Below are 21,579 nucleotides of genomic sequence, written 5' to 3' on the forward strand. Positions count from 1 at the left end.
TTCATTGCCTCTACAGTATACTCTTTGCAGATAAAGCTAATCTCTATGTGTACAGAGAGATAAATAAACAGATTCACATATACTGGTCAAATGTCAGTCCTCAATGGATGCATCCACCAAAGCTAGTTGCACATCAAAAGTGATTTTTTGGGGTGAACTACAGGGCACTTATATTATAGAGGCCTTCTTCATTCAGGCTATACTAACAGCAGCTCATTATTTGTAGTTGTTAAAGATGTGCTACCATTGTTGCTGTCTGAGGATGAGACATTTTCAACTCACTTTCAGCAAGATGGTGCCCAACCTCTTTACACGCGGGTTGAATGGGTATACACAGATACCCATTTTTCCCAGAGATGGATAGGTTATAGAAGATCTGTGGAGTGGTTGCTACATTCCACAGATGTAAGTGATTAGATTACTATCTGTGGTGACATTTGTCAGCAATCATGTATGCAGTGGAAATCAGAAATCTTGTACATCTCAAGGAGCTGACTGTTGGTGTTTGCACTTGTGCTTGTACCATTATTGGCATTAAGTCCATGAGGAATGGGTGGCATTCATTTGAAGCTGTGTGAAAGTAGTAAAGTACTTAAACAGCACTTGGTATCTGTAGTTCTAAGTGACTGTTTTCATTGAAAAATATCAATGTTGTCAAGTAAATACACACATTAAAAAAAGGTTAGCATCGTCCCGGTTCACAGAACTCCTGAAGATGGACATTGATTGTGGGTATTGTATCACAAACACAGTCCTTTGACTTTTCAGAGATGTCACTAAACCCACCAAAGATGCAAACAACCATGCATGAGCAGCGCCTATTAGACGGAGGGGGTCCAACAGCCAATAACTTCCAGTCATTCCACCAAGGGCTACTATTGAAGTGGATGACCGCTACCTATGGATTATGGTTCAGAGGAATCCTGACAGCAACACCACCATGTTGAATAATAAATACTTTTTGTGCAGCTACAGGACATTGTGTTATGACTCAAACTGTGTGCAATAGGCTGCATGATACGCAATTGCACTCCTGACATCCATGGCGAGGTCCATCTTCGCAATCACAACACCATGCAGCGCGGTACAGATTGGCCCAACAACATGCCGAATGGGCCGTTCAGGATTGGCATAACATTCTCTTCACCGATGAGCATTGCATATTCTTTCAACCACACAATCATTGGAGATGTGTTTGGAGGCACCTGGTCAGGCTGAATGCCTTAGACACGCACATTGTCCAGTGAGTGCAGCAAGGTGGAGGTTCCCTGTTGTTTTGAGGTGGCATTATGTGGGGCTGAAGTACGCCGCTGCTAGCCATGGAAGGCGCTGTAATGGCTGTATGATACGTAAATGGCATCCTCCGACTGATAGTGCAACCATATCGGCAGCATACTGATAGGCATTCGTTTTCATGGAAGACAATTCGTGCCCCTATCATGCACATCTTGTGAATGACTTCCTTCAGGATAACAACATCGCTCGACTAGAGTGGCCAGCATGTTCTCCAGACATGAACCCTATCAAACATGCCTGGGATAGACTGAAAAGAGATGTTTATGGATGACGTGACCCACCAACCACTCTGAGGCATCTACGCCGAATCACATGTGAGGAGTGGGACAATATGGACCAACAGTGCCTTGATGAACTTACGAATAGTATGCCACGACGAATACTGGTATGCATCAATGCAAGAGGACATGCTACTGGGTATTAGAGGTACTGGTGTGTACAGCAATTTGGACCACTACCTCTGAAGGTCTCCCTGTATGGTGGTACAACATGCAATGTGTAGTTTACATGAGCAATAAAAAGGGCAGAAATGATGTTTTGTTGATCTCTATTCCAATTTTCTGCACAGGTTACGGCACTCTCAGAACCGAGGTGACGCAAAACATTTTTTGACGTGTGTATTAGACTTCAAACAGGAGACAAACTATTTAGCACAAATAAGGAGGCAACAACTTTTCCAAAGTAGTAGGTGCCTTTCTAATTTACTTGATTAAATTTAGTTGCCATAAACATGAATAGCGTCAAGCAATATAGTACAAATTTTTCTTAATACAATATGTGTATTAAATTTCTATGAACTGCTTGTCTTGTGTTAATATTTACCTTGACTCTTTCCACATTCCTTAAGGTTCTTTTCCTTTTTTTTGGATGCACAGGACATAATGGGCAAATGAAAGACTAACTTAATTTATGCAGTTGTTGATCTTAGTATCTGACAGCAATACCAAGTAAAACATGTCAATGCATTTGCTTTTAAGGAATTCAATTACTTAATTAACTTTTGTCAGTTCTGGTTTAAGTAACATAGCATATTTTTACAAACTACGCATTAAACAAAGGTCTTTAAATATGTCTGCTTGTGTCTGTATGTGTGGATGGATATGTGCGTGTGTGCGAGTGTATACCTGTCCTTTTTTCCCCCTAAGGTAAGTCTTTCCGCTTCCGGGATTGGAATGACTCCTTACCCTCTCCTTTAAAACCCACTTCCTTTCGTCTTCCCCTCTCCTTCCCTCTTTCCTGATGAGGCAACAGTTTGTTGCGAAAGCTTGAATTTTGTGTGTATGTTTGTGTTTGTTTGTGTGTCTATCGACCTGCCAGCGCTTTTGTTCGGTAAGTCACCTCATCTTTGTTTTTATATATAATTTTTCCCACGTGGAATGTTTCCTTCCATTATATTAAACAAAGGTTTGATTTACAACAATAAATACAAGACAATTTAGAAATTAAAACCTATTTTCAATTAAATTCCTAACATGTCCATTTTCAATTAAATTTCAAACATGCCAATTTTCAAACAGGTTTTGTTAAAATGCTAACAGAATAAGTGACAAGTAATTCAGAAATGATTCTTGCCATATTACTATAATGGAAGGAAACATTCCACGTGGGAAAAATTATATATAAAAACAAAGATGAGGTGACTTACCGAACAAAAGCGCTGGCAGGTCGATAGACACACAAACAAACACAAACATACACACAAAATTCAAGCTTTCGCAACAAACTGTTGCCTCATCAGGAAAGAGGGAAGGAGAGGGGAAGACGAAAGGAAGTGGGTTTTCGTCTTCCCCTCTCCTTCCCTCTTTCCTGATGAGGCAACAGTTTGTTGCAAAAGCTTGAATTTTGTGTGTATGTTTGTGTTTGTTTGTGTGTCTATCGACCTGCCAGCGCTTTCTTTCCATATTACGGTATATTGATAATTTTTACTTATGGACCGTCTGACAGCAACTGAATAAAACACAATTTTAGTGCCCGTCAGACGGTCCATAAGTAAAAATTATCAATATACCGTAATATTACACGCAACTGAAGAAGACAGGACTACAAAAGTTGAAGATGTCAATACAGCTATGTCAAGCATTCCCTGTCAACGTGTACAACAGGTTCAAGAAAATACATCTGAGACTCCATAAGATGATACAGCATATAAAATTCAACAGAACATGCAAAAAGAACGATTTAATTCCAAGTTACATTAATGTAAAGGTTAAAAACAGTTCTACAGTGGCACAAAAGTCGAAATCATTTGCAGAACGATATTGGTTACTACATGAAATTAAGATGCTCTATTCGAAAAAACAGCACCTAAACATGATGCTCTATGAGACTCATCTAGAATTGGCAAAAAACGTAGGAAACGCCGCAGTTTTCATGGCACTAGTAGAAAAAACTGAGCTCAACACATACATAGCAATGAAACATTTACAAAACAAACATAAACACAAGATAATGAAACTAACAGTAAAAAAGACGCAAAAATACATTTACATTTTAAATGTGAAACCACATGAACACCAACACACATTCCATCCACGCTTAGTTAACCTAACAGAGACAGAACTACACGAAAACGAAAAAATGCTCTTGGAAAAAGGTTTGAAACACTGCACCAATAGCAAAGTGAACAATCAATACATAGAAAATCTCATAGTAGAAACCGAACACATCCTTACACGTGAAGAACAACAAAATAATTGTGAAATAAACAAAGGACTGACAAGAGAACTAGTAAAAGAAGAAATAAAAGGCATAATAAAACAAACAAACAGACACACAATAAGAACAACCAAACAGAAGCAGCTACTATGAAAAGGTTAAAACAAAAGTTAACAAACAACAACATATTAATAACAAGAGCAGACAAGGGAAATGTAACAGTACTCATGGATAAAGAGCAATAAATCACAAAAACCAAGGAATACATAAACACCAACGCAATACAAAAACTGAAGTCAGATCCAACTACACGATTCCAGGCAAATGTGAAACGAACACTGAAAAACATTGAACACACACTCACAGACAAACAGAAATACTACTTAACACAGAAAAACCCACAAGCACCAACACTCCACAGTCCACCGAAAGTACATAAAGACGGAATGCCAATGAGACCTGTTATCAACTTCAAGAAAGCCCCAACATACCGCATAGCCAAACACCTCCAAAAGTTAGTTACAAAACACTATAAAGTAGAAAACAACAGAACAGTGATAAACGCAGGAAACCTAATAGAAAACATACAGAACATACAGGTACCACACACAGCATCACTGTTTTCATTCGATATAGAAAATATGTATACCTCCATCCCTATCACAGAAACAATAGAAATCATAGAACAAAATCTCTCATCCCACAGCAACCTCACCACAGACGCAATAAAAGAAATAACAGATAGGCTCAGACTGACAACTGAACAAAACTACTTTCAGTTTGAGGAAGAATATTATCTACAAACTGATGGACTGCCCATGGGATCCCCAATATCAGGAACACTAGCAAACATTTTCATCAGTCACCTTGAAAATCAGATATTTGATAAGATAACCACAAATGAAAGTTTCAAAATCATATATTGGTACAGATACGTGGATGACATTATTTGTCTGGTAGACGAGCCAAGTGAAAAAATAGATGAACTCCATTCAGAAATAAACAAAGCTCATAAGAACATAAAATTCACACTCGAAAAAGAACAAGAAAATCAAATAAATTTTCTTGACATTATAATTAAAAAAGAAAATGGAAAACATACATTTAACATCTTTAGAAAACCAACAGCCATGGACACAATAATACATTCCACATCCAACCACCCCCACAGCCAGAAACTTGCAGCACTAAGACACATGTTACATAGATTAAACAGAATCCCACTCAGCAAGAGAAACTATGAACAAGAAATGAACACGATCATACAAATAGCTAGGAACAACGGGTATGACACATATGTGGTACACAAGCTCAATCAAAAAATAAAAACACAAATAAAAAACAAACACAACATTTCCACAATACAAAAGAACTCACAAGCAGAAAACTTACAAACACACTCAACAAACACACACAATGACAACACCACACAGAAAAGAACCAGATGGTACACCATGACCTACACACATAAACTAACACACAGATTTGCAAACATCCTAAAGAGACAGGGCTTCAAAATAGCATATAAGCCTGGGCAAACCCTTCAATCACACCTAAGCCACCCAGCTACCAAGAGGGACAAATTCCAACAATCAGGAATATATAAACTTGAATGTCAAAGTTGTGATGCAGTATACATAGGCATGACATGCAGGAATTTTGAAACAAGATACAAAGAACATATCAGATGTTGGAAGTATGAAACAAACCATTCCACATTTGCAGAGCATTTAAAACACTACAACCATCATCCTACAAACATGGAACAAGAAATGAAAATAATGAGAATAAGCAACCATGACAAACATCTTATACAAATGCAAGAAAACTTCCACATCCAGAAAGCCATAGCAGAAAACAAACATGTGATAAATGAACAAACACACATCAGCACAGGCTCCCTACTACACTTAATAAAGGAAATGATAACATAAAAAAAAAATTAAAAAAAATAAATATATATAACACCAAAATACAGACACACACACACACACACACACACACACACACACACACACACACACACACACAGCCCTCCCCCCCCCCCCCCAAAAAAAAAAAAAAAAAAAAAAAAATTACATAACACCAAAATACAGACAGACACACACACACACACACAGCACAAAAAAATATATATCACACCAAAACACACACACACACACATACACAGGACAAAAACAAAAATAAATAAATAAATACAATAAAATAAAATAAAATTAAATTAATACCACACCAAAAAACACTCATACACACACACACACACACACACACACACACACACACACAAACGCATACATGAACAGACCACAGATACTTCAATAGTTACACTCATAAGTTTGGCAGTAATATTCGATCTTTGGCAAAAACATTTAACAGTCGGCAACAGAAACCAAAACATTGCATTAAAACAAGCGTTCAGTGCATAGTGCTGTGGAATGTGGAAAAAACAGCAAATTGGCACTCGTAGGAAGAAGAACAACACCAAAAATGCAACAGGAGCGTAATATGTAAGAAACTGTCTATGCAACCTGTAATTACAGTTCAAAACATTACTACTTAATAGGAAATACCAACCACCAGAACTGTTTATAACCTATAGGCACAGTGACAAAAATGTAAATAAAATATCTAACATATGTACATATTCCAGGCCACTGATGATGCCTTGCACAAAATAAAGGCGAAACGCGTATGGCACTAAAATTGTGTTTTATTCAGTTGGTGTCAGACGGTCCATAATTAAAAATTATCAATATACCGTAATATTACACGCAACTGAGGAAGACAGGACTACAAAAGTTGAAGATTCTTTCCATCTTTAGGTAGGTTACAGTTATTTGATCAATGTTTTCAACTCCAGTCAAGTGAGTCCAAAGAAGAATCAATGGTTTCTAGTGAAGTCGTAGCACCAGATGAAACAGTTGCATAATCGTCCAGATGTACAATTTTACATTAAATTTTTTAGCTCACTTGTGCACTTGAATTTGCGCTTGAAATATGTGCCATTCTTTGTAGAACTTGCATGATATGTTACTAAAATATTCCAAAACTGCCAACATTTTACCTTTGGGTTAAAAATTGTACAAATGTGAAAACAGGACTGAGGAAGGACAGAATCCAGGGATTTATAACGCAACTACTGTCCAAATATGTATGTCATTGTATGATGTAGGCCACATGCACCTATGCACAAAACTGACTTTAGCTCTAAGTGCATGAGTACCACAACCTTTTTCTTTTGACTGCTACAAAACATGGTTGTCAAAATATTTGACTGTAAAATTCTTTTTTTCATGATTTGATTTCCTGTCTTGAGTCCTGATTACCACAGTTTATCTTATGCACTACCTGTTTCAGGAGATAGTTTCAGTATCCAAGTGCCTTTTTTTTATTAAATTGTGATAACTTAAATATGATCTTTGTTCTGTGTGTTAACATCTATATTGTTCTGGAAATTTCCTCTAATGCAAATTTATAATTATTTACACTTCTTGTTTTACTGATCCAGTGTCTGTAAGAAAAGAAGAAAAAATTTCTACACTTTTGCACTATAATGATGCAGTCAGTTGGACATAGCAATTATCATATTTAATTCAGCATAATGTAGTAAATACTCAAAATGAGAATTATTTTCTCAAATGCAAGCTAAATTAAACAAAGTCCTGATCACTAATAGCAAATCTTTTTGTGTTAAAATGCACCATCATTACATTCTGTCACTTATCAAATCATCATAATGTGTACTCATTACTGTCTCATTTCATTATGATCAACAGCTTTTAATATTGGTCACAATGTGGAAAACAACTGCACATTAAGCTGCAAGAGACAGCAAATATAACTGGTTGCACCTTCTTTGTGCAGAGTAGTGAAAATAATGTCTTCTTGTATGATGAAGCTAAAGATTCTTCTGAACTGAAAATGTATTGTGTCATCATTCAATGATTTGGAAACATGCTACTAACAATGAAAAAGAGAGATAGCTTCTCATCATAAAGACGACACACTGGGTTGCAGACAGGCACAACAAAGAGACTGTTACACATTAAGCTTCCGCACAAAGACTTCATCAGAAAAGAAAAACGTAAAAAGGTAACCCCGCCCCCCCCCCCCTCTCTCTCTCTCTCTCTCTCTCTCTCTCTCTCTCTCTAAACAAGTTTACATGGTGCAGTGTCGGGAGGGAGGGAGGGAGGGACAGGAAGGGGGGGGGGGGGGGGAAAGCTGAAAGAAGAGGAGTAGAGAAGAGGAAACGATTGGCAAGTGCATTGGTAGAGAGCAGTGCACAATGAGAATGAGGGGGCATGATTTGGGAGGAAGTGATAGAGCACAGGGTGGAAACAGTTGGGTGGAGGGTGCGGCGACAGTAAGTTACCATAGGTTGAGGCTGAGATGATTTCAGGAGCAGAGAATGTGTTGTAAGGATAACTCCCACACACACAGTTCAGAAAGCTGGTGGAGGAGGAGGGGATACAAATGGCCTGGGTTGTGAAGCAGCCATTGAAATCAAGTATGTTATGTCCAGTTGTATGTTGTGAAACAGTATGGTCCACTTTGCTCTTGACTGCAGTTTGGCACTGGCCATTCATCCTGGATGATAGCTCATTAGTAGTTAAACCAATTTAAAAAACTGAGCAAAGATTACAGCACAGCTGATAATCGACATAACTGCTTTCACATGTGGCCCAGCCTCTGAAGGGATAAGATACGCCTGAGGCAGAACAGGAATAGGAAGTGCTGTGTGGGTGGATTGGGCAGGTCTTGCACCCGGGTCTTCCATGTGGACATGATCCTGTGGCAAGTGACTAGGACTGGGAGTGGCATAGGGATAGACTAGGATCTTGTGGAGGATGGGCGAGTGATGGAACACCACTTTAGGAGGGACGGGAAGCATCTTGGGTGGGATGTCCTTCATCACAGGGCATGAAGATAGATAATCAAAGCCCTGAAGAAGGATGTGCTTCAATTTTTCTAGTTCAGGGAAGTACTGGGTTATGATGAGAGACTCCTTTGTATCTGGTTCTTGATGGTGGTGGGAGGAATTGGGGTGTCTGGGAACATGGCATAAGAAATCTGGGGGATAGTATCTATCTATGAAGGTCTCTATGATACTTTCAGCGTACTGGACAAAGGAGCTACCATCATTGCAAATACACTGTTCTCTGGTGGCTAGACAGTACGGGAGGGATTTTCTAGTATGAGAGGGATGGTAACTGTTGAACTGCAAGTACTGTTGGTAGTTGGTGGGTTTAATGAGAACAGAGGTGTGGCTGGAGCCCACAGAGAGGTGGTCAACATCCAGGGAGGTGGCACACTGTGTTGTGAAGGACTAAGTGATGTGGGTGGGAGAGAAGGTGGTTGGTGAGGTTGTGAAGGGATGAGGATAGGGTGTCCTGGTCCTGTATCCAGATCGCGAAGAAACTGTCAATGAACCTGAACCACCTCAGAGGTTTGGGGTATTGGGAGGCTCAGATGGTTTCTTCTAGATGGCCCATAAACAGGTTGGCATAGGAGAAGGCCATATGGGTGCCCATGGCTGTGCCTCAGGTTTGTTTGTATACCTTCCCCTCGAAGGAGAAGCAGTTGTGTATTAGGATGTAGCTAGTAAAGTATAAGGAATAAGGTCTTGGGTTTGGAGTCTTATGGATGTTGGGAGAAGTGGTGTTCAATAGTGGCAAGACCATGGGCATGAGGGATGTTGGAATATAGGAAAGTGACAACAGTGACAAGTAGGGATCCTCGGGGTAAAGAAGTGGGAGAGTTGGTGAAGCAAGTGGTTGGTATCTTTGAACTGGGAGGCTAGATTCTGGGCAATGGGTTGGAAGTGTTGGTCAATGAGGGATGAAATTCTTTCAGTGGGAACACAATAACCATTTATAATGGGGCATACAGGATTGTTGGTCTGTGGATTTTGGAGAGCAGGCTGGGTGTGCAAGATGTGATGAGGCGAGAAGGAAATGGATTAGGGGAGAGGTTCTTGGAAGGGACTACAGTTTTAAGCAAGGATTGGAGGTTATTTTAGAATCCTGAGATGGAATCAATCTGGCAGAGTTTATAAACGGAGGTGTCACACAATTGGCAGAGGCTTTCTGCCAGGTAGTCACTGTAATTCATAACAACAGTGGTGGAACCTTAGTTAGCAGGTAAGTGGAAGTGTTTTGAGGCTGTATATAGCTGTCCTTTCTTCTGCTGAAAGGTTAGAGTTCTTGGGATGGAATCTGGGTAAGGCTGGCGAGACCAAACAGAAGGTAAAGAATTCCCAGAAGATGACTAGGCATAGGTTAATCAGGTGGATGGGGAGAGATCCACAGCTGAATGGTGGTATGAACTAGGGTTCAGTGTTGGGATTAAGTTGGATTTGGTTGGAAGGATCAGTGGCGAAGAAGTGTCTCTCCAGTGCAGGGATCAAGAGGAGGAGAGCAGGTCTTTAACAAATTCAGCATGGTTAAATTTTGGTTTAGGGCTGAATAGGATGAGGAGGAACAATGTGGTTCCCTTCTGCACCCAATCTCCACAACATCCTAGTGTATCCCTATGACACTCCCAATCCCAACCACTTGCTACAGGGGTTATGTCCCTGTGGAAAGGCTAGGTGCAAGACTGCCAAATCCACCCCCAAAGCACTTCCTATTCCAGTCCTGTCACAGGCTTGTAGGCCAGACCACCTGTGAAAGCAGCCATGTCATACAACAGTTCAGCTGCTATCATTCCTCAAGCATTTTATATTTGTATGGCCATCAACCAGCTGTCAACTGGGATGAATGACCACTGTTGAACTGTGTTCAAGAGCAAAATGGGATATCCCATTGCACAACATGCAGCTGATCATACCATGCTTAATTTCAATGGCTGCTTCAGAAGCCGGGCCATCTGGATGCTTCCCTCCACCACCAGCTTTTCTGAACTGCACAAATAGAGTTATCCTTACAACAAATTCTCCACTCTTGAAATCGTCCCGGCTTCAACCTGCATTAACTCACTGTCCATGCACCCTCCACCCCTCGGTTTCCACCTCCTCTGTCTTACCACATCCACTGGCCTCATGTCCCCTCATGCTCATTGTGCATTGCTCTCTGCCAATGCACCCACCAATCCTTTTCCCCCTTCTCTGCTCCTCCTCTTTCTGCTGTCTTTTTTTCCTTTCCCTCCCTCCCCCACAACCTCATGATGCTGCACCAGGTAGACTTGTCTGACACCTCCAGTTCTTGCACACTTCACCAGGCAAAGTTTCAGTCTGGCCTGAGCAGCCAGAGATAGTGGTCATGTGTGTGTAAGATTTGCTTGCTTATGTGATTGTTTTCGGATGAAGGTTTTGCCCAAAAGCTTACATTATAACAGACTTTTAATTGAGCCTGTCTGCAACTCAACGTGTCATCTTTGGGATGAGTAGCAATCTATCCTTTCTATAACTGTTGATATTCCAACCTGGACTTTTCAATGTCTGAAACATGCTATTAAATTAGTTTCATTCTATGAGAATATTAAACATTCACAAAGGTGGAAACATCTTGCAAGAGAAGTTGCAATACTGAGGATGAATAATGACCACATTGAATGTCTGAATGGATCAGTGAAAGAAAAATTGACAGTTCTTCTGGGTTATAAAATAGATGGAAATGTAAAGTTATTGCCATTAATTATTACAAAGTTTACAGGTAGATGTTTTAAGAGCAAGCAAATATTGTGTACTTTGACTACAATAGCATTACTTGGATCATGAAGTTAACAATTCTTATAAGTCCACCCCCCCTCCCCCCCCCCCCCCCCAGAAAACAAAGGACAGTAGTTAAGGATTTTGCCATAGTATCTCATCACCATGTCCATCCTGTATCATTCACCGAATAAAACAATATCTGAATGAAAAATTTTACTATTTTTGGAAATATTCCTTAAATCAAACGTCAGATGGGGACATTGCATGTGACTTAAAAATGTAGATCTGGTGAATTCCTGTTGAGCTGTATTAGAGTTTCCATACTTGTGATTAGAGAGTATTTGTATGACCTAAAAAAAGTTCCATTTCCAATTCCGAATCACTCCTTCAGCATAACTGAAGTAAGCAGCTATTTAAGGAGAAACTATTTGGGTCTCTAGCATTGAACAGATGGACTTACAATGAAATGCCATTGTCTGCATCAAAAATCTCGTAAAAGGATGGGTAGTGAATAAGGTGAACTGTATATAGTGGTATACAGCCAGTTATACTTAAACCTGTCGAATGCCACATACATAATTCCACAAAATTACAGGAATGCAACCATATCAAATAAGTCACATCTCCTGACATCTTTGGCTAAGAAGCATCATCCACCTACTGCACCTAAGACTGACAGTGTAGCTTTCTCATCCACCTAATAAAAATGTCACCCACACTATTTTGCATATTGATACACACCACGACGTCACATAAAAGGGCAGTGGAGGAGTATAGTACTGCCACACCTTCTATGATGGGCATTGTGTCACATTCTGATTTATAAGCACTGTGCATTAATGAAAGGGGTACTGTACCACTGTCTTTGAGAGCTGCCTGTTTCAGGTGCCAGATTTCTCATTTTAACATCTAACTACTAGGGCGGGGTTTGAGCAGCCCACACAAGAATTTTTTTATATAATTCGTAATGTTGGCGCACTACAGATCCACCAATTTAGGGATTCTCAGTGGGCTGCAGAGGCTTATGACAGGTAGACGTGTGCCGCGCTCTTGCAACAGTAAGTACCTGTTTTACATTACTGGGGTTTCTGTAGACCCCAAGTGTGCTTTTCTGTAGCATTTACTTACAACATGCTAATACAGTAATTTGCTTATATTCTAGTATATTTATAACAATGGCTCACTTTATCTCTGATGAGTATATTTTATGACTGTTAGATGAAGGCATTGACTCAGAAAGTGAAAATAACACAAAAGAAGAAGAAGAAGAAGAAGAAGAAGAAGGACTTGACATTAGTGATCATGATTCAATACACAGTTAAGACCTTTCTGGATCAGAGATCGAGAAAAGTGAAGAGGAAGAAGAAGAAAGCCTAAGGAACTATTTTTATGGTAAGAACAGATACAAATGGAGTAAATCTGCCCCACATTCATCTTGTATACTACAGCACAATACTATGTGAAAGAGATTGAAATGATCTGCTGTTTGTAACAGTAAAATGTCGCCAGTAGAGAGTTGGAAACTTTTATTTACTGGTGATGTGATTGGGACTAGCATCCACTATACCAACAAAAAACTTGAGGACAAATAATAAACTCCATTATTACAGCCATACTATGCTAAAAACAGTGACTGCTGTGAGTTGAGAACTTACCTTCGATTGCTTGTGTTTATTTCAATATTCAAGTCAAACCACAAAGATATTAGATTGCTAATGGCAACTGATTTTACTGGTAGAGATATTTTTCGAGGTGTAATGGGAATAAAAAGAATTTTATTCATTTATTTCAATGTAACATTTGATGACATCAGTACATGCAAAGAAAGAAAATCTACAGATAACACTGGCCTCGATAAAAGAAATTTTTGAAACTTTTAATAGCAACTGTGGTATGAACTATCCTTGTTCAGAATATTTATGTTTTGATGAAATGTTGGTAAAATTTTGAGGAAGATGCTCATTCAGAATGTTTATCAAAAGTAAACTTGGAAACTATGGCCTGGAAATGCATTGTATTTGTAATGCGAAGACTCATTACTTGTATAATGCATTCATATACTCTGGAAAACCATTTACCCACAGAAATACCCTTTTCGCAGTGCCAACACAGGATGTGCTAAAGCTTGCAGAGTAGTTTTATGGAACTAATAGAAATATAACTGGAGATAGTTTGTTTATATCTGTTGAGTTAGTAAATGAATAAGTGAACCAAAGACTAACATACGTATGCACTGTATGAAAAAACAAACAGGAAATTCTTCTTGAGTTTTTGCCTAATAAAAGAGAACGCACTGAATTAAAACATCTTTTGGATCTGTATGAGACAAGACCTTGGTGTCATTCATTCCAAAGAAGTATAAAAGAGTAGTTTTCTATGCATCACAATGTGTCTACAAATCAAAAATTGAAGAAACCTGTAATTACATAATTTTACAATAACACTAAAGGAGTAGTTGACATTTTAGATTTGAAATCCTCAAATTATACTTGTTAATGTAGAACAAGAAATGGCCGAACACAATTTTTGCTGCTATACTGAATATTTCTCTTGCTAACAGATGTTCTTTGGGTCAGTTCTAATCCAAATAAAAATCAGTAATAGATACATGTTTGCAGCAGATTAGAAAATAACCCAAATTTGGCCAAAGATATACAAGTTATAACGTGCAACTTGGCTCGCAGAGAACAAACTTTATCAACGCCTAATGCAGATGAGCCCGGTACTAGTAATTCTCAGAAGTGAATGTGTTACATTTGCCTGAGGTTGAAAGATAAAAAGAGCTCTCCAATACATAAAACTTGAAAATAATTTATTTTGTAAGCCTCACACAAAGACAATCAATTATTGTTTGTCCTGTGAACCCAAAGAAAATGAATGATTTTGTAGGCTCTTAATAATGTACTGTCATTTTTTCCATACTAATAGTATTTTTGTTTTACAATTTTAATTTCATTTTATGTTCCTATCTTGTTTAAAAAAAAACCCCAAAGATTTTAATTACAAGTTAATTACGGAGTTGATTTTTATGTCATTTTATCTCAGCAAGAAAATAAAAAACTGGAAACAAGCTTTTGTAAATGATCTAAAATTTCTGTTAAGACTGGTTACTGTAAGCACAATAAACACTTTAAATATGTTACATTTTATTACGTAAATATATAAATACATAAGTTAATTCCAATTATTATTTATAAACATACCTAAACTCTGTTGGGGTACTTCTAGATCCTAAATGCAAGAGTATGTTACTAAAAACAGCACCTGTATTTAAAACGTTAAGTAAGTTAAAATCACTGCCACAATTAAGTAAATTGTTCACCAGTCAAATTTTTATGGCTTCCTTCATCACCGGGTCCTTTAAGTATCATGAAGACATTATAATCCTCACGTTTTCATAGCCCATGGACTGGCCAGTCTCTATGTGGTGCTCAGCCACTGCTTATTTGCAACATGTGTAGCAGTGATGCTCCAAGCAACATTAGTGAATGGTTCTCACGTCATCTGCACATCAAACAAAAATCTGTACTGGTAGGTGATCTAGTATATGCCTGCATTATACAGTTTTAGGTCAATCTTTACAAAGCCAATGAGAGTGGCTGGGCAAAAGATAATCTTCACTTTCTACTTAGAAAATTTCTGATCTACTCCAGAAGAAATATCCCCTACTTACAGAAAAGCCATGGATTTGAACCTTTCCTCTCCAACCTCTTGGTTCCCAGGGCATTCACCTTTGGTCTGAACTGCAGAGTCTTCCATTTTTGTGGAGTACACTCCCATTATCTCCAAATGCTATTTTTAATTGTTCAAAATATTCAAAAAGGTGGTTGTCTGTAATGGTACACACTATGTGGACAATTGTATTGACGACACCAGCTGGAAAAATGGAAATGATCATATAGTGTCAGTGGTTGGGAGTTCCCAGTCAAGTAGTTTGGCCACCAAGTGGAAGTCGTATTGACTGCGATGCCACATTGGGCGACTTGCGAGTTGACAATGGGGATGAAATGATGATGAAGACAGAACAACACCCAGTCCCTGAGGGGAGAAAATCTCCCACCCCAGCCAGGAATCGAACCCGGGCCCCTGTGCGAGGCATTCCAACGTGCTGACCATTCAGCTAATGGGGCAGACAAGACACCAACTGTCTGTGGTGGATGGTAATAAACTGTCTGCCTGCAGGTATAAAATTGAGTGTTTTGGCTTGTGGTATGTTTAGTTACACAGAGCACTGCATTCTTGAGGCAAAGCTGTGTAAGTGGCACTCATTTCCTATCACATGCTTTTTAATGGCTTGGCTTCAGTTAGCCAGCAGTTCCCCCACTTGTCCTCATGTGGGCAAGTAGTTGCTGAATATGATCCAACAGGTGAGTACCCCTTCCACATGGCAAGGAAACATGGCAGTTAGCTGTGTCTGAATGGAGCAGAAGGTGCGGTGATGAAGAAAGGAAGCGTATAGCACCTTTACTGCAACTTTGTAGCAAATGCGAATATGTGCACAGATGAGTGAGATACCCATGGCCTTAACACGCCACACAGGCAGCTGTGTTATTAGGCACAGAAGTTGTATGCAATTACTTCCATCAACCTACTCTCTCTCACAAAAGCTCAGTGAAGATTGGGCAGATTGACTATACATTTGTAACACTGAAGAGTAAATGTCCCAAATGTGCTGTCAGTTTTCTGACACACTAAAACAGTCAAAAAAGGGAGGTTTCATTCTTTTCCATCTGAATGTGAACTGATATTTTAATGGATGTAATTAAGATGGTAAAAGAATTCATGAAGTTCATCCTCACAATGGGGCCACACCACAAATTTATCATCCACATACCTCAAAAAAATATCAGTATAAATTTTAAAAGTCCAGCGCCTTTTCCTCAAGGTCCTTGATAAACAAACTCGCCAACAAAGTTGAATAATGAATATTCTGAGGTAAGGACATGCTAAAATAAAGTTATAATCTGTGTACCAAAATGTTTTGCACATTATATTTTCCAATGAATGATTAAGACTCTATGAGGAAGACTTTCGTAACAATGATATGACATCAAAATTGACCAATCAGTCTGAACTGTTGAGCCTGAGAGTCTTCAGTCTGTTAATAAATTCAGTTCAATTCCATATGTGGTGAGGGCACTTCTGAACAACAGATGTCTACAACAAGGCTAAGAGCTTGGCAATGAAATATTTCAGAGACTCAGTCAGTATTGCTTGCTTTTGAGCAAGGGCACATCCTTCTTGCACAACATTAGCAAACCATATAACCTCAGTGCAGCTGCATCATGAATTTTTAATATATTCACTACTTCTTGATGGAATGAGGAAGCATTCAAGAGAAAAGACATCTCGAGACTACGTGGTTAGTGGGGTACTTACTTATCAATCTTGTTAGATGTGCAATCATCCAGCAGACTTTTCATTTTAGCATCACAGATGTCATGTGGTATTAAAACAGTCTTTGTATGGGAGATCAACCCAACATCCACCTGCTACAGCCTGACAAGTCAGCGATTGCTGGACAGCACACTATATGGCAGTGGGCAGTATACCATGAAAATGTCAAGATTTTAACATCCACATCATCCTTCTGAAAGTTGATGATTAAGAAAGCCTTCAAAATATCTCTGACTAATGAATTACCAAATTGCAATGGTGGTTCTAAGTAAGGTGAAATGTGAATCCAGCACTTGAAACAGTGAGCTCCCAAAGACAGCAGTATAATGGCCATGTTGTTAACGTCCAGTATTTGCAAATCAGAACCTGTGACATGTTCTCTGTTATAGATAGTATGCCAGTGATATCCATCTCAGCTGCTGAAGGGAAATTTCTGCAGCTGTGGTGGTCTGTACCTACATGTTCAAGAGTGCAAGTTGTTTGTTTATTAGACAAGTGGAAGGGCTGCAACAACATTCCTACATCTCTAAATATGGCTCCATGGTTCCAAGCTGAAATATCACCAGAAGAACACTTACTGGATATGACTGCAAGAACTTAATTTCATAGAACAAGCACGAAAACATGAAGATTCTCACATAAGTAATTGTTTGCAGCGTGCGAAAAATACAAAACAAAAATGTCCATTACAAAACAGAAAAATCAATTCTCTTATCAGACAGATCACCTGTAGATATTCTTTCCACTGTAAAGCTTTTAAAGCAGACACAGCAAATGAACAAGACATACATCAATGTTATAAAAATTCTAATTTATAAAAGGCTCAGAAAGTGATGTACATGAATTAGCAACCAACACAATTGATCAGCTACACAGAATTGCTAATAATAAAAATCTCTTCACTGAGCTTCCACTATTTTACATGTACATAACCATTGTTCCTGGGTAAGCGTCCATGAGGTCACATGAATACAAAGCTAGCAGTACCAGGTAAACATCATCTACTTGACATAACTGAAGCAACAAAAGTTGTTCATGTAAGAGCTTTCCTCTTACATTTAAATTGTATTCACACATCTAGGTACACTCCGCAGTTCACAATCAGACATACACATAGCATACACCATTCTATCTGTAGTTTAATTAATTAATGTCTACACAGCTAGCAATCTATCGGGGGAAAGAGTAACAACCAAACAACATTGAAGGTCAGTAGTCACAAAGTTTTCATTATCGCCCTGAAAAAATAAAGTGGCATAGTTATTTTTCTTTGTTTGCAGGTATGTGTATCCAATCCTTGGCACATGTGGAAATCCTTGCATAAGGTTACCATAGCAAGCCGCTAGAGGAGCCAAAGAAAAATGTTGCATCTCACTGGTAAAGTGAAGTTTCATAAAGTAATTCGCTTTCTGTGTTTGAAGAGGAACAATGTTGGAACAATCAACGCTGAGTTGGTGAAATGTATGGTGACAATGCGTCACTGTATGACACAATGGTTAAGTGGCATAGGCATTTTCAGTGTGGTCAGACAAGTCTGAATGTTGAATAATAAACTGGTAGATCACTTCTCTGTGTAGAACTGTGAATTATAAGAGAAGTGGAGTTCCTCAGGCTTGAAGGGCAGAATATCACATTTGAGGCAATAGTGAAAAAAGTGGAAGTCCATCATAGATCAGTTTTCAGTGCCTCACTCAACATTTAAAAAATAACAAACACTGAATCTCTGACTGTTTTCACCTATTCCAGAAGTTCAGCAAACCAAGGAAGCAGCAGGAATGTTGTACATTTGTTTTTGAAGAGGGTCTGTCTTAAGCAAAACTCAATTTTTCATTTTCTTTTAATGTTTTTCGCAGAAGATTCATCATCATCAGTTGGTTTTTTATTATTTTTCTATAACACAGGAAAAATGCTCTTTTCTACTTGTACACACACAAATTTGTGTTTTGAAGACAGTATTTACATGTTTAAAAACAAAAAGTTTTGTATATATACTTTGATACAATATGCTGTGGTTTTCCTGGATTTTTATGTTGTCTTGTTTCATAGTTAGTCATGTAAAACCTACTGTTGAACAGTTATAAATTTTACAACTTGCAATGTTATGGTTATGCCTGCCATTAACTAATTTTATGTGGAAGATGGTGTGTGTGTGTGTGTGTGTGTGTGTGTGTGTGTGTTTGCAATGTGATTCACTTACTTTTTCTGGTTTACCCATTATCTTCACTGTGAAGGCCTGTACTAAGTAACTTCCAAAGTAACTGTTTACAAAGTACAGAAACAAGATAACCACAGCAATCCCAGTTGTACTGCCATACAACTGCAGTTTAGATTTCTTTGTCAGTGTGATTACTATTGACCTAACAGTAACCATGAATAAACACACAAAGTCTGTACTGCAAATAAACTTCACTCTATCACAGAAAAAGAAGACCAAATGCTCAGTTAATAATACAACTTTCCTCTGCTGGTTTGTGTCACATATTAACTTTGACTGCAGTATATGCTGCAGTTTTATGGCCACATGATTTTTGATTGCTCATCTGATTCCCTGCTTACTACTAGAGTCCTACTGACATCCAGTGCAACATACAATTCGAAAAAAGACTTGCAAGAGAATAAGTGAATAATGTGAACACTTAAGTAAAAAAAAGTTGATTTACATTCTGTGATACACTGTGGTTTCCCTTTCAAGGGACAAATTAGCAAAATGGTTCAAATGGCTCTGAGCACTATGGGACTCAACATCTGAGGTCATAAGTCCCCTAGAACTTAGAACTACTTAAACCTAACTAACCTAAGGACATCACACACACCCATGCCCGAGGCAGGATTCGAACCTGCGACCGCAGCAGTCCCGCGGTTCCGGACTGCAGCGCCAGAACCGCACGGCCACCGCGGCGGGCAACAAATTAGCAAGAATGCAATAAATTTTATAGATATCACATTTCCTGCTTGGTAGATATGAATGTTCTCATCCAGATTTGCAGAAACATTAAAGCTATACAGGAATCAAATTCCTAAAAATTGCATTTTCAGCTTATTCCTGTAGTGCAACTCTTTGGAATAGAAAGGTAATGGAAAGCACTGTAGTCCCTACACCAATAGATATTTGTAAACAAATATTAAACTGTTACTAGCATAATCCTAACCCCACAAAAATACCAACCACTTGCCACACAGTTTGTAAAGTCATAAAACCAGTTACATATTCTTACTGAAATGTAAACTGTGAGAGACACATTTCTTTGAAATCACCTCCACCTGAAATGACCTTGTGCCAGAATACTTTACCCTGTTGTCATACAACGTGTCTATCAAGGTTATGAATCGACGCGCAGGAGACTTCTGCTTGAGAGTCAGCTGGGGGACGTCACGGATCAGAACAGTATGGAAGACACGGGAAATCTGCAAGTAATCACTCGCACCCAGAGGCTGTAAGGCAAAAACACACAGCAGTAAATGTATGGTTCTCAGCATACAACATTGTTTATTTTAATTAACAAAAAGTAACAGCAATTACTCAAACAAAATATCAGGAACCACTCAACCATTGTTCTACTGCTCCATATTTGTCATCCACAACCACACCCACAAGAGCACACGTGGGAGGGAGGGAGGGAGGGAGGGCGTGGAGAGAGAGAGAGAGAGAGAGAGAGAGAGAGAGAGATTGATTTTATTTACTCTCCCAATTCTACAGGGGTTGAGCAACTCTCTTAGACTGATTTCATATGGTTAACATGGAGAAGGTCATTGCTCCTCCTGAGGAAAAACTGCTTCTCTCAGTCACCTAACAACAGCATTAGCATGTAGCTCCATAAGTGAGTGACTATGCACTCTGAAGACAAACTTAAACTTGAGCTTATTTAGTGCACAATTCTTCCTCTATACAGAATGAGCTTGTCCTCTCTAATATTTCTTTATAACTGTTATTGTCTGCACCATGTACTAATATGGTCTGTAAGTGCAATGTCTGAACTTGGGCAACAGTCATTCAAAGCTTGGCTTTCTTTGAGAAAATAAAGGCTACAAGTTGTTAAGTTACAAGCTTATGGACATTTTTATTTCATTTTATCATTTATTATACTTATTGACTAGGAACAATCTTTAAATTCATGAAAAACTATAAAAAGCTACATAAAAATGGCAGCAATGATTATTTGAAGTGTGAGTGTGTGTGTGTGTGTGTGTGTGTGTGTGTGTGTGTGTGTGTGTGTGTGTGTATGTATCAGTCAATGGTGACAGAGTGCAGTGCAGTTCAGTGTACAGTAAACATCACCACAAGATACAAATCAGGACCAACATCCAGGGTCAGAGCTTACACTCTGGCAGAAATACACTGAATAATTACATATGTACTAAATAACCAAGCATCGTGTCAAGCTCAAGCGATTGCTAATGGATGCCTTCTCAAGAGTTTATATGAGGCATAAAAAACAATGTTGTGAGCCAGTTTAAAATTTGAATGTTGTTATGGATGACAAAAGCTCAGAAGTTTGGGTGTGTGGAATGTGACCTATTGATAATAAATTTACAAATACAGACAATTAAAAAATTATGCATAGCTGATTATTTTAAAATTC

General features: G+C 38.6%; 1 protein-coding gene across 1 annotated transcript in view; it reads right to left on the reverse strand.

Moving 5' to 3' along the window:
* Window positions 1–21,579, reverse strand: part of LOC124711200 (putative ATPase N2B) — a 116,866-nt gene that overhangs the window by 20,159 nt on the left and 75,128 nt on the right. The window contains exon 5 of the mRNA XM_047241145.1: window positions 20,291–20,431. Coding sequence (XP_047097101.1) covers window positions 20,291–20,431 — 141 coding nt within the window. The remainder of the gene's footprint in view (window positions 1–20,290; window positions 20,432–21,579) is intronic.

This window comes from Schistocerca piceifrons, chromosome 8 (genome assembly GCF_021461385.2).
Source record: "Schistocerca piceifrons isolate TAMUIC-IGC-003096 chromosome 8, iqSchPice1.1, whole genome shotgun sequence".
NCBI classification, from domain to species: Eukaryota; Metazoa; Arthropoda; class Insecta; order Orthoptera; family Acrididae; genus Schistocerca; species Schistocerca piceifrons.